The following is a 14,461-nucleotide window of genomic DNA, read 5'->3' as shown; positions in this document are numbered from 1 at the left end:
TAAAAAAAATATATATATATATTTGTATTATATTTGAAAAAACAAATATTATATCAATGGTTTTATGATTATTTATGTGCCAGTTATTTAATTTGCTATAGGATGTGTGTGCTCACCAGAGAGAGAGAGAGAAAGAGAAAGAAGGAACGTGAAAAAATACCCCCCCAAAGGGATGACCATGCTGCTGTCCTTTCTTCTCCATTCTCCTCCCGAGATCTGTGGGCATGCTTGCACACGTACCTGGCATGTTCCTCAAGCCACTGGGTCCAGGACCTGAATCAGGTAGTTGGCCATGTGGGATCCAGCTGACCCGACCACCATGCCACCATGCCACCTGCCCTGGGCCTGTTATCTCTAATAGAAAGTAGGTGCACATTTTCTGTTAAACTGCAGTTTTCTATATACACACGTGCATGCACATACATACCTTCAATTCAAATTTTAATTTAAAATATTTTTTCAAAAATAAATTTAAGAATTCTTAACAGGAATTAAAGTAGTTTATTTCTGTTATCTATTGGTGTGACAGGTTTGTTCCTGTTATATGTCTCCTCTCTGCTCCTAGCTCTCCGCTACAGACTCCATCTCATCCACCCCTACCACCACCGCTCTTATTTAGAATAATGAAAATTGTATTTTTAAATGAAGGCAAAAATTCCCCTTTGCTCTCAGTTTTCAAGCCCAGCAGAAATAAGAAATGAGTTCAACCTTTGAAGATGGAACCTCATGGGACCCTCACAGTCTTACAGATGAGTCAGCCTAAATTAAAGAGAAGAACATAGCCATATACGCATTTAAAATTTATACTGACTTACAACAAATTCAAAGAGATTTTGTTTTCATTAATTCTTGTTCCAAAAAAAGCAGATACTATTGAACTTCAGTTTTTCCCATCTGGTGAGTTATCCTGTTGGGTAATTAGAAAACAACAAAATTTTTAAAAACTCTGTGTCCAAAGAATTTATGTAATTTGGATATTGCAATCTGTATTCCTCTGGGTAGTTAGTTTTTGAGTAATCATGTTCCTTAAGTAATAGAAGAACCAAAACCTTAAAACGGACTTTTTGCTTTATAATAAAACCAGTAAAGAACAAAATTAGTTTAATACACATTAAGGACATGTAAGTTTCTATGTCTATGTAACTACCTATTAAATGGTAGGTAGTTGTCATAAATTATTTTAATTAGGACATTACTTGGCTGATTCAAGTTTTTATTTTATTTTATTTGTTTATTTTTGAGAGGTTTTTTTTTTTTTTTTTTTTTTGCCATAGGGCATGTGCGCTCGCCAGACAGACAGAGAGAGACAGAGAGACAGAAAGCGAGAAATACCCCCAGGGGGGATGGCCACGCCACAATCCCTTCTCCTCCGTTCTCCTCTTGGGATCTTGGGCACACACGCACACATGCCCGGTGTGAGTTTTAAGCCACCGGGTCTGGGACTCAAACCGCAGTCGACTACATGAGAGTCCAGCGACATAGCCATTATGCTAACTGCTGGTCCCATTATTTGTATCTTTAAACAGAACCTATCTTTTTCTTTTTCTGTGGCAAAAATGACTCCTCAATGCTATGCACACGCACACGCACACGCACACACACACACACACGTGCACCCAAATATACACATGAATAAATTCAGATCCCAAATGCTCATGTTCTCATTACATAATAGTTATCTCTCCCTGCTTAAGGTCAATTAATAGGTTGAACCTAGACTTTTCTTCTGATATATCCTAGAGCTACAAATTCAATATTCTCTCTCTTCTACTTTTTGGAAGGGATAGTTTCCTTTTTCTTTTTTTTTTAACCAGATTGTCTTGTCCTTTGATCAATATAGCCTGAGGTATACCTGTATTTGAATGTTTCTCCCCAGGGATCTCAATTTTATCAGAAAATTGTGTGTAATCCATTGTTGCATATTAGCTTCTCCTCCAAAAATACTGTCTTAAAGTTGCAGATTAACTTTGGAATAGATGTTTTTTCTTATTTCTTTTTAAAATATGGATGCTTTGTTCTGATGCATGTTGGTTTAATTGGCCTTTTTGTATAATTTTTTTCTTTCTACCTGAATACCATCCGTCTTTGGGGATTTTACTGTTGTCATTTGTTCACTTTTATTGTGATCTTAGCAAGCTCTTTCACCAGCTCTGCCTGTGAGCACTGAACATATCAATTCCTCTTGTTCTCAGGGAACAAGCACTTGCCTAGCAACAGAGACAGAAAGTGAGATATCACCCTCGGAGGCAGGGTGGGTTGGTGGGTGGAGGCCATGCTGCAGTCCCTTCCCCTCCATTCTCCTCTTGGGATTTTGGGCACACACACGCACACGCACATGCACACGCACTCACACACACACACACACACACACACACACATGTCGACGTGAGTTTTAAGCCACCAGGTCTGGGACTTGAACTGCAGTCAACTTCGTCGGAGTCCAGCGACATAACCCCATTACTCCATCTGCTGGTCCTTTCACATTCCCTTCTAATTAATGGCCTAGTCTCCCTCATTCCTTCAGATCCAAATTTGAGAAAGTTGAGCAATTGCATTTCCTTAGGGTTCATTCCCTCCTTAATCCACTACTGTCTATTTTAATCTCTCTGTCCTACCAAAGCCACTCTTGCCAATCTTCCATGGATTTTTAGTGGAATTCTACAAGATGCTTTAAATCTCTCTTTTTAATTTGCCAGAGGGCATGGGCGCTCTTCCAGAGGGAGACAAAGAAAGAAAGGGGGAGGAAAATTAAGAAAGTGCCCCCATGGGAATGGGCATGTTGCAATCCCTTCTCCATTTTCTTTTCAGAACTTTGAGGACACACGTACATGCACCCAGCATGTGTTTTAAGCTGCCAGGTTTGGGACTTGAACCGTATGTCAGCTATGTGTGACCTTAATGATACCACCAGCTGCTCCTGAAATCTCTATCTTACTTGACCCCTCTGCAAAATTTGACCCAGTTTAAATACTCTGTCTTCTGGGCTTCTGTGATTCTACATCTTGATTGTCTTTTATTTATTTTTCTTTTCTTATTGCCTCTCTCCAGGCTTCTTCCTAAGTTTCTTTTATTTTTTATTAAAAAAAAAAGAATCGTTCATTTTATTTGTTATAATCATTATTTTTTAATTGTTTTAGGGCACATACACTCACCAAAGAGAGACAGAAAGTGAGAAAGCCAGCTGCCAGGTCAGAGATTTGAACTATGGCCAGCCATGTGGGAGTACAACACCTCAACCACCACACCACCTGGTGGACCCCATGAGTTTCTTTTCTTCCACCCTCCCTTAGTGTTGATGCTCTTCAGGGTACCATCCTAGGTGCCCTATTCTCTCCTCATCCTGTAATCTTTCTTTTCGCAGTTATACCAGTCATAAAAATAAAAACAAACACACAAATCCTATGGTTAGCTAAGTGTGTGGAGACAATAAACACCCAACACGGTGGTACAAACATTACTTTCTTGTTCATGTCACATTTCCAGAAGGGTCAGCTCCATCCCTACTCTGTGTTCTCTCCACTCTGGGACCTAGCCACCACATCACAGCAAACAGATTTTGCTAAAATATAATTCTGATCATAAATCTCCCCTCTTTTGTAAACTTACAACCATTTCCCATTGACAATGAGATCGTGTATAAACTCCTTGACATGGCTCAGATGATATCTAGCTTCTGTTTACAATGATATCTTCATCTTTCAACAAATTCTAGAACTCTACACAGCAGCCTTAGCAAACCAGCTCAGGTTTCCCAAATGTGCTGAACTGTCACCCAGAGACCAAGTACTCTCTGGGCATGCTGCCTATCCAGTCTTCACTCTAACTGACTCTTTTGGTCTCTTAGATCTCTGTTTGTATTTCTCTTCTCCAGTAGAAGCAGGCTGTAATCCCTCAAGACTAGGTTACATGTCACTTTTTCTGTGCTTGCATTTCACCTATACTCACCTCTGTCTCTACACTGAGCACACTGGATTGAGGTGCCTTCCCCCAAAATGGAAAGCTCCCTGAGTACAAGGCAAGATCTTACTCCATGTATCAAAATGCTGAGCCTAGTTTCTGGCTCATCATAGTGCTTGATAAATAATTTTCAGATGAAGAAAACAGTGGATATATGAATAGTCATAATATTTTTGAGACTTTCAGGGATATTATTTTATTTTACTTAACATTTGAACATGAGACAAAGTGCTGAGCATCTAGATCCCTGGCATATTAGTTCAGGTTGCCTGTAACGTTAAGTGACCTTGTCAGGCCACTTCACTTTCTGGGCTTCAGGCTTTTCACTTGTATTATGATGAAATTAATCTAAGTGAGCCTTAGCCAAGGACTAGACCTTCTGTTTATTCTTTTAACTATATTGTTTGATAGATTACATTTTTTTTTTTTTGGAGAGGTTTTCGCTATAGGGCGTGTGCACTCATCAGACAGACAGAGAGAGACATAGAGACAGAAAGTGAGAAATCACCCCCCAGGGGGGATGGTCACGCCGCAATCCCTTCTCCTCCATTCTCCTCTCGGGATCTTGGGCACGCATGCACACACGCCCAGCGTGAGTTTTAAGCCACTGGGTCCGGGACGCGAACCACGATCGACTATGTGGGAGTCCAGCGACATAGCCATTACGCTAACTGCTGGTTCCCATAGATTACATTTTGACAAGCCCTTATATTTTTAATTGAAAATTTTTTACCCATGTATTTTATTGTGAAGCTCCTCTGCAATACATAACATACATACATATATATACACATATATATTCATATATGTTTGATTATTAATGTCTGGATGACTCTAAATCCCATCACCTGATCCCATGTGGTCAAGATAGCTAGATGATGAAACTATTGGATCATTCATTTAACTGTTATAGAGGAAAGATATACAGACTGTAACATTGAAAATAACTTGTGTTTATTCTTCATGAGATATAAGTTACAAAGTTTTAACATGTATTCTGAAAGAGTAAGTGTGATTAGAGATACCTATTTGTAATGACTACATTAAAAGGAATACTTAACTGGTGAATCTATAGATACTCAAATGATACGGGTCTTAGAATAGCCATTATAATTTTTCTGACTTCATTAGCTATTTTAGCATTTTCTTAAAATAGCCTTACTTATATGGAGGAATCTGGCATTGCAATATATACTGACCTACATTTATAGACTCATTTTATGTATTAATATCTGTACTTTGTCCTTGGTGGTTCTTGACCAATATACATCATACAGGAAAGGAAGCCCTACCTTTACCATCTATGCTTCCAAAATGCCTATACTATCAAGGTACTCTTCTACAGAACATGTCTTAGTTTAATAGACACTGTGCTTTCTCTAGGGTTGGACCCAGCTGGGCCATTTTTCCACAACTCTCCAAAAGAATTCAGGTTAGACCCCTCTGATGCCAGCTTTGTTGATGTTATCCATACAAATGCAGTTCCCATCTTATTTAAGCTTGGTAAGTTTTTTGTCTTTTCTTTTCTTTTATTTTTTTGGAAGAGGTTTTTGCTATGGTGCGCGTATGCTCACCAGAGAGAGAGTGAGAGAGAGAGAGAGATGGCCATGGCACAATCCCTTCTCCTCCATTCTCCTCTCAAGATCTTGGGGGCACACACGCATATGCGCCCAGTGTGAGTTTAAGCCACCAGGTCCAGGACTCAAACCACAGTTGACTACCTGGGAGTCCAGTGACATAGCATTATGCCAACTGCTAGTCCCAGAGCTTGGTAAGTTTTTAACACAAATGAAACCATATTGAAACTCCATAGAGGAGATTTTGAGTGGTATTTTCCCTATTTTTATCTATTTCAGGTGTTGGAGTGATTAATGCTTGTGGTCACCTTGACTTTTACCCAAATGGAGGGAAATATATGCCAGGATGTGAAGATTTAATTAAATTTTTATTTAAATTTCATTTCAATGATTTTGAGGAAGGTAATTACTTTCTGCTGATACATATTCACTCAGCTTCCTCCTTTGATGGAATCCACATCATTTTGTATATACTATATAAAATATATTTTTACCTAAATCACAATTGCATGTATAAAGCTCTCCCATCAGTGTGAGATCTGCCAAATTAGATATCTTTTCCCTTGTCTTTGTTTTCCTTACCCCTTACACAATATCTAGCATCTTGTAAGCACTGAATACAAACAATAGAAATATGTTTATCCATTCAACAAGCATGTATTGAGTACTTACTATGTACCAGCATTATTCTGGGATCAGTAGTTATAGACATGAATATGAAAGACAAAAATCCCTCCCTGACAGAGCTAGTATTTTAACTTATAGATAGCCAATAGTATAACAAATAAATACTGTGAGGAAAGGAGACAAAGCATGGAAGGGAAGTACGATGTGGTGGTGATGGCAGAAGTGAAGTGCAGGAAGAGTTTTGATAGGTGGCAAGAGAATCCTTACTGTAAAGATGACCTGAAAGAGTTAATTATGTAGATAGATACCTGGGGAGAAGGGATTGCAGGCCAAAGGGGACAGCAAGTGCAAAGGGCCTGCGATGGGAATCTTTTGGCAAGTTCAAGGCAATGAGGCCCCTGTGGCTTGAGTGCAGTAAGAGGAGAGTGATAGCGCATAATGTTAGAGGGAATAGAGTCAGAGAGAGAAACACAGGACCTGTGGATTGTGGTAAAGGCATTAGCTTTTACTCAAGTAAGGTGGGAGCCATGGGAATGTTTAGAGCAGAGACACATGGCTTAATTTATTTTTCACAGACTCACTCTGGATACTATATCACATACTAAACAGGTTGGATTTAACCTTTCATAATAGTTTAAGAACTTTAAGACATTCAGTTACAATGCACCAAAAAGTTATTTGGAAATTTCATTCCTCCCTATCCCTATCTTTTTCCCATCATGTAAATAACGAAACATATCACACATAATATATAATAATACATACTAATGTGTGTATGATTGGAAATATCTGGACAACTCTAAATCCTACCACCTGATCCCATGTAGTCAGGATAGCTCGAAGTTGAAACTGTTGGATCATTCTTTTGACTGTTGTGGAGGAAAGATATACAGACTGTAACATTGAAAATAACTTGTGTTTCTTCACTAGATATAAGTTACTAAGTTTTAACATTTGTCCTGAAAGAGTAAGTGTGATCGGGATAGCTATTTGTAATGACTACTTTAAAAAGGAAAACATAACTGGTGAATCTATAGTTACACAAATGAAATTAAAGCCAATTCTACCTAGTCCAGATAAGCAAAATTCATACACAAAAAAATCCGTTATAAAACATTTCTCTCATTATTTTCCATAATATTAATTATTTATTTATTTTTAGAGAGATTTTTTACTTTACGGTGCATGCGCTCACCAGAGAAACAGAGAGACAGAAAGTGAGCAATCACCCCCTGGGGGCGATGGCCATGAGACAATCCCTTTTTCTCATTCTTCCCTTGGATTTTAGGTATGCAAGCACATGCATCCAGTGTGAGTTTTAAGCCTCCTGGTCCAAGACTTGAACCGCAGTCGAACACATGGTGATGTCACTATTACGCCATCTGCTGGTCCCACCATATTATTATTAGAAGGCTCTAAGACTTTTTTAAAAACTGGTAAATATTATATTTACAATTAAACGAAAACCTTATTTTTGCTCTTCAGGGGTTGCTATTTTTATGACTTAAAATCGTTACTATTAGAATAAAATATAGTTCATACAACTTTTTTTTATATAACTATATTAAGTATATACACAGATCATGCGAAATTCTGTAAAAGATTAATTCAAGTAAAATATACATTTATCATAAGCTACCATTTTGAAACATTATAAAATTTCCCACAACTTTATTGGATTAAAGGCACATTTATTATTCACATTAAATCTTAAGATGAATTTTAAGACTTGAAGATATTCTATATTTATTACTAAGAAACCATTACTTTTAAAATTAATAGTTTCTTATATTTTAAGAAATTATCTTGTCTACATCACAATTAATTGTGAATATAAATCTGTATATACATAGAGGCCTAACATAAGAAAAGTCATTGTTTAAAAGAAAAAAAAGGATGATGCCAGTTATTGATCTCTGTAGACTATAGTACATTTCTAAAATCATGCTGTCTTGGTTATCTATTGCATAGAAAACCACAGTGGCTTAAAAGAAGAATCATTTTATTACTATGGGTCTAAGGGTCAGGAACTGGGAAGAGTTCTGCGAAGAGTTCTAATTCACATGATTGCATCCAGTTGGAGACTGGGTTGAGCTCAGCTGGGCAGGAAGTCCAAAATGACTTTCTCTTTCTAGAGCCTTAGGACCAGCTGTCTTCTGCTGTGGTCTGTTATCCGTCAGGGCCTCTGTCACCAACCAGTTAGCCAGGCTGTCTTAACTTGGCAGGGTTTGAAGAAAGCAAAAGTGGATGCTAGAAGGTCTGTCTTGAGGCCCTAAAAGCTTGTACAACATCAGTTGTTCCTCCATTGGTCAAAGAAAGTCTTGAGATCAGCCCATAACCCGGGGGGAGGGTGAAAAAATAAGCTACATCTCTTGATAGGAGGAATGGTAATATGACATTGCAAAGTTGTAAGGACTTAGGAAGGAGTGATTTGTTGGAGTCCATTATTATAGAATAATGACCTAGTACATACCAGAACCAAAATCTAGTTTCTCAAGGATCAGCTTAGTAAGCTATGTACATCGTTAAAGAATAGTCCATGCCATTCAAAAAAAAAAATGTTGCTATGTAAGATAAAATAAGCATAAGTGACTATTATGCTTTTTACTTCTGAACGCAGAAATGTATTTAGATCTTACTTGCTTTTGCAGAAATCCTAACTATAGGTGGCTATAATGTCATGCTTGACAATGACAAAACTAGTATGTCTTTAGTGCTCTTTGTTAATATCTCTCACCTGTGACATCTTTACATTCAGCACTGGTTAACTTTGCTGGCTATTTTGTGATTGAATAGGAGGGAATATTCAGTCCCTCCTGCAGAAACAGAATTAATTGGCCAAAGGTGGAAGCGTTTTTGTGCCCAAGGATAGTTATGTCAGAGATCCCAGGAAGTGTTGGAGGATATTTGAAGCACAAAGTCAACTACGTTTGCTTTCGTTTATTTACTCTGAATGAATGTCTCTTTAGATCAAACGAGAGTTCTCTGATACAAAGAACACGGTATGTAACATTGATAGATGCTGTGCAATATCCAAGTCTAAACAAGAGGTCCGCCCTCTCCACCCCTAGGCAAGAATCAGTCATTTCTAATTACTCTCTCTAAGAAATGGTTCATGCTATCAATTATCAGTTAACTGCTATCAACTAATTGGCAATTGTTTTCACAGAAGTGTTTTCTGTCCTTGAGTGTAACCATGCCCGAAGTCACCGCTTTTATATCGAAAGCATTCTGAAGCCGGATGCATTTATTGCTTATCCTTGTAGATCCTACAAATCTTTTAAAGCAGTAAGTAAAGCACTTGGCAGTGGAATTTAATTAGAAAATAATTTTTTGAAATGTGACCAGCCAGTTAAAAATTAGGAATTTGAGTATGTGGCCAAAAAAAAAAAAAAAAAGTATCTGCCATTTTGGGAAATAATAGATTGTTTCTGTGCTGGGTATTGAACAGTAGCTAGGATGGCTGGAGGGCTGAAATAACTCAACCATTTGTATTCTGGTTGTTTCAGCTCTTTTGAAGATTATATCCAATTTTGCTTTTTCGGCCATTTGTTATGCAGTAATTAGATGCTACTGTGTAGCAGGCATAGGTCCAGGGCAAAAATTTTTCTTTGTATATATTTTAAATGTCATCTCCAAAGATGCCCAGCGAAGGCTGAACTAATCAATAGCTACAACCAAACATATTATTATTTACTTGGAACATGAAAATTATTTTATTAAAATTTAATTATTCATACAGAGCAAGACTAAGGCACAAATAGCTCACAGGAGTTCCACGCAGATCAATACGTGACAAAATACCAAATCTGATTTTGCTGGAGTCATAAAGCACACCGTGCCAGATCAGAGCTAAGCGTATTTTTCATTTGGTTATCACTATGAAAAGGAGAAAGAAAATCTATTTTGTAGTGGGAAGTGAAAAGATTCTCATTCTCGTGCATTAGAAACCTAATCTCCTGTTTTATCAGAGTAGAAATCGTGGGCTTTCCCGCTGAAGTTTATTGTAAGTACTAACACTTTGAAAGTAAGTGCTGTGTTGGGATGGGAATGAGCATGTCCCTCCTCCTGCAGAGCATGGCAGCTGGGTGCACTCAGGTTGTCTCTTGGTTTCCTGAGCCAGTTGTCCTGGCTCTAGCTTGCCCTGGTGAACTACCATTCTCAGAAAGTCTGATGGTCAAATACTGGCATTTCCCCCATTTCCGCTTTCTCCCCTACCTGTTCCTTCTTCCTACCACAAATGCTACTGAGTGGCCAAGGAATCCTGGCATTATTTACATTACAGAAGGCAGGTGGAAGCAGCCCCTTGGAATCCTTGCATACTTGGAGCTAAGAAAATTGGCCTGCCAGATTGATTGGAGAAACTTTAGGAGCTGACTTGTGCCAAATGGGTGCAAATCTTGATTACGAACTGGAGAACTAGTCAGTTTCCTTGACACGTTTTATTGTACTTTACACAAATAGTTGTTCAATTATATTAGGAGTGCATTTAGTGCCAGGTTATTCATGGTCACAGTTTTGCTCCATCACTTGCTGTTTGTGCAACATTAGACAAGCAGACTTCCCTGCATTTTGGTTCCTGCATCTGTAAAACAGAGAAAATGAAAGCATAAAAATAAGAGAGTTTGCGAGTATTGAGTTAAATATGCATAAAATGCTTAGGACAGTGCCTGGTTCATGATATATAAATATGAGTCCTTATTATTTTGTTAGAAATGTTCAACATTAAAAACAGAGTTTTAGGAGCCAGCTGGACTCCCACATGGCCAACTGCAGTTTGAGTCCTGGACCCAGAGGCTGGAAAATCTTCCTGGGTGTGTGCTCATATGCATGCATGTGCCTCTAAAATCCCAAGAGGAGAGTGGAGGAGGAGGGATTGTGACATGGTCATCCTCCCTGGGGGGTGATTTCTCACTTTCCCACTCTCTGTCTTTCTCCAGCAAGCACACGTACCCAATGGCAAAGCAAAAACAAAAAACAGCTTTAAATGGATGTACGTTACTATAGTCCTAGCCTAAATGTCCATGGTTCATTAAACATCCCAAAACCTAAAAAAACAAATAATCAAGCATCGCTACCCAGACTTTTTTTAAAGTTATTGTTTTGTCAGTTTTGCTTTCAATTTTAATTCATAGATCAAATGAAAGAATTGAAGTACATTATATTCCCTTTAGTTCCTCCCCTATGGCAGAGTTTTAAGTGATTTTGATGATGTGTCATATACATGGTATCATAAGTATCATTTTGGATTTGCTTTGTTCATTAAATATTATATATTTGAGAACTACATTGACTTGTATAGTTCTAAGGTATTTATTTTGTAGGAATCAGCCAGAATTTGTTTATTTATTCATCTACTAATGTGAGTTTTAGTTGTTTATCGTTTTATTAGTAAGGTTTCTGTCATAAACACCTCTTTGTAGGTCTTCTTATATATTTTGAGTGAAAGTTAATTTATGGCATATAACAGAAGTGAAATGATCAAAACATATGTGCATTTTCATCTCTATTAAACACTTCCACTTGGCTGTCTAAAATGTCTATCAATTCTAAAAGAAAAATAAAAATGAAGGCCACAATTTAGATATAGCCTAAGGCCAAACACCTATAACCACATCCAAAAACGTCATCCCTATTTCCCTGAAATAGTAACTAGAATCATAAAAACAAATGCGCAAACTTTAATCTCATCAGCATGACTCAGTGAAATTAAACCAGTTTGCTAAATGGCTCTACTTGCCCTAATAAAGAATGATAATGTGTAGTAGCCAATGACCAAAAAGGTCAAAATATTTCCTTCTTTATGCTTTACAAACTGTGCTCTAACTGTAAATGGTTTGTTTTGTTTTTACCTTTTTCAGTACAGTGTGTCAGTTCAGGAACTGTTCTTTTGTATACACAATAAACTTTAAAAAATTTTAAAATTAGGTTGGATTCTGATTTTGACACAGCTTATATTCCTATCAAAAGCAAATGAGAATTTCTCATGTCTTCACAGTACTTGGTAATGCCAACTGTTTTATTTTTGCAAATATGCTAAGTGTGAAATATCTTGTTTAACTAGTATAGTAAGATTGAGCATCTTTGACAAAGTTATTAACTATTTGAGGTACTGTTAACGGATGGGAAAGTGTTGAGCTGCATTGTGAAATCCTTGGTTCTTTGGGTCCAGATCACTAAAATTAGAGATCTGTCCCTAGGTGCAAAATAAAACTGCAACCTCGAATGAAGTAGGTAGAAAAAAAGATTTAATAGAAAGAAAGGAAAGAAAGTACACCCAAAAAGGTTGTTGGGCGGGCAGGTTGCCAAGTGGCAACCACGTTTGGTACTAGTTAACCGTTATTTTTATTACTAGAGGTCATGAATATTCATTAGTGGGAGGCTCCTTACTCTGCCTATGTTCTTCCTTAACATTTGAATCCATTCATTTTCTCCTGCACCTGCGCACCTTCCTCACAAGTAAAGAATGAGGAATTTGATCACCTAATTGCGCATGGTGCCCAATGCGAGCCAGGTTGTCCCAATTAGACTGCCCAATTAGTCTATTGCCCTAATAGGAATTGGAGCATTGACCAAAAATGCTTGCTTAGATCTTTGATAAGAGAAAATTCTACGAATCATCCCTGTGCACTTCCCTCAGGCCCCAAGGAAGGAAGATGGCAAATTGCTTTGCCATCCACTAACAGTACCTCTTCTGTGGATTTTTCTATTCATGTCATCTACCCACTTTTTAAAAGTAGATTGCTATTCTTTTTCCCTCAGTAGCTTTTGAAAACAATCATAGTGGCCTATTAGACAACTTAGTCATTTTTAATGCATGTACTTTATTTAGATTCTGAAGATTTACTATAAATTAATAATATATAATGAATTTATTAAAGGGCAGCATTTTAAATTATATAACTACCTCTTATTTTCTGTTACCAGGGAAATTGCTCCCATTGTCCCAAAGGAGGTTGCCCAACAATGGGTCATTTTGCTGACAGATTTCACCTCAAAAATATGAAGACTGATAGATCATATTATTTTTTAAACACAGGGTCTCTTTTCCCATTTGCCCGTAAGTATCATGGCTGAGTTTTATTGTAATGATCTAAGGTATTTACCTTTAAAAATTCAACAGTCTTTATTGAGTGTCTAGAAGTGTCTGGCATTGGGCCAGACTGGGGATGCAGTGAAGAATAGTACAGTGAGGTCCTTCGTTGGATTTAGGCCAGTGGAGAAAACAACAAATAAAATCTGTTTCAATCTCAAGTAATAAACTTTGTGTCAGGAGGCATTTGAGGTACCTGCTAGAGCATAAACGTGTAACTTCCACAACCAGGTCAAGGGAGCCTTTTGAGAGGAAGTGATTTCTAAGCTGAACTCTTAAATGATGAGTAAGAAGGAGGAGGAAAGGGGGAGTATTGCAGGCAGAAGGAACTACAGATGCAGGTGCTGGAGGTTAGAGAGAGCAGAAACTGAAAGAATCCCAGGAGGAAGACCAGGAAGAAGAAGAGACCAGGAGGAGAATTATATAAGTTGAGATGGAGAAATAAATTGGGTCAGAAAATGAAGAAAAAAAATCTGTGTTCTGTGTACAGAGTCTGGGCCTTATCTTTGGGTGAATTGAAAGCTATTTGAAGGTATTATGTATTATCAAAAGAACAATTCACTCTTTTTTAGAAGAATTACTCTAGTTGTTACGTGAATTAGCACAAGGGGGACAAGATGGCATTGGGGTGCCTGTTGCAACAGCCTAGGCAGAAAATAGAAAGAAGTGGAGACTTAGAGATGGTTAGAAAGTAGAAGCAAACTGGAACTTGGTGAATGGATTCGAAAGGTGCAGGAAAGGAAGGAGTCAAGGACAATTCTCATTGTGATGATGTGCCACTCCCTGAGGTAGGTAGCACAGAGAGGCTGGTTTGGAGTAAGAGGATGGCCTCAGTTTCTAACATGTGAGGCGTGAGGTGCCTTTAGGGCTTGGGAGTGCTTATGCTCCCTTTAGGCAGTCAGAGATGTGGGTCTTAGCTTCTGGACAAGGATGTGGTCTACAGATAGAAAATCGGGAGGCAGACTAATCCAAGCTGTGAAAGTAGGTAATGAAATTGCTCAAGGACAGTGTATTAGATGAAAAAACGCAGAGAAAGAGGCCTCTTCGGGACAAGCAGTTAGTGTAATAGCTATGTCACTGGACTCCCATGTAGTCGACCGTGGTTCGAGTCCCAGACCCAGTGGCTTAAACTCATGCCGGGTGTGTGTGTGTGTGCATGCCCAAGATCCTGAGAGGAGAATAGAGGAGAAGGGATTGCAGCGTGGCC

At 38.1% G+C, this 14,461-nt stretch overlaps 1 protein-coding gene across 1 annotated transcript in view; it reads left to right on the top strand.

Annotated features, from left to right (window-relative positions):
• The window catches only part of PNLIPRP3 (pancreatic lipase related protein 3), a 52,594-nt gene that overhangs the window by 32,017 nt on the left and 6,116 nt on the right, over nt 1-14,461 (top strand). The window contains exons 9-12 of the mRNA XM_014583294.1: nt 5,341-5,460; nt 5,814-5,936; nt 9,331-9,449; nt 13,089-13,221. Of these exons, the coding sequence (XP_014438780.1) occupies nt 5,341-5,460; nt 5,814-5,936; nt 9,331-9,449; nt 13,089-13,221 (495 nt within the window). The remainder of the gene's footprint in view (nt 1-5,340; nt 5,461-5,813; nt 5,937-9,330; nt 9,450-13,088; nt 13,222-14,461) is intronic.

This window comes from Tupaia chinensis, unplaced genomic scaffold (genome assembly GCF_000334495.1).
Source record: "Tupaia chinensis unplaced genomic scaffold, TupChi_1.0 Scaffold000069_1, whole genome shotgun sequence".
In the NCBI taxonomy this organism is placed as follows: Eukaryota; Metazoa; Chordata; class Mammalia; order Scandentia; family Tupaiidae; genus Tupaia; species Tupaia belangeri.
The sequence above is the reverse complement of the archived record's forward strand: the minus strand, read 5'-3'. Positions and strand labels throughout refer to the sequence as shown.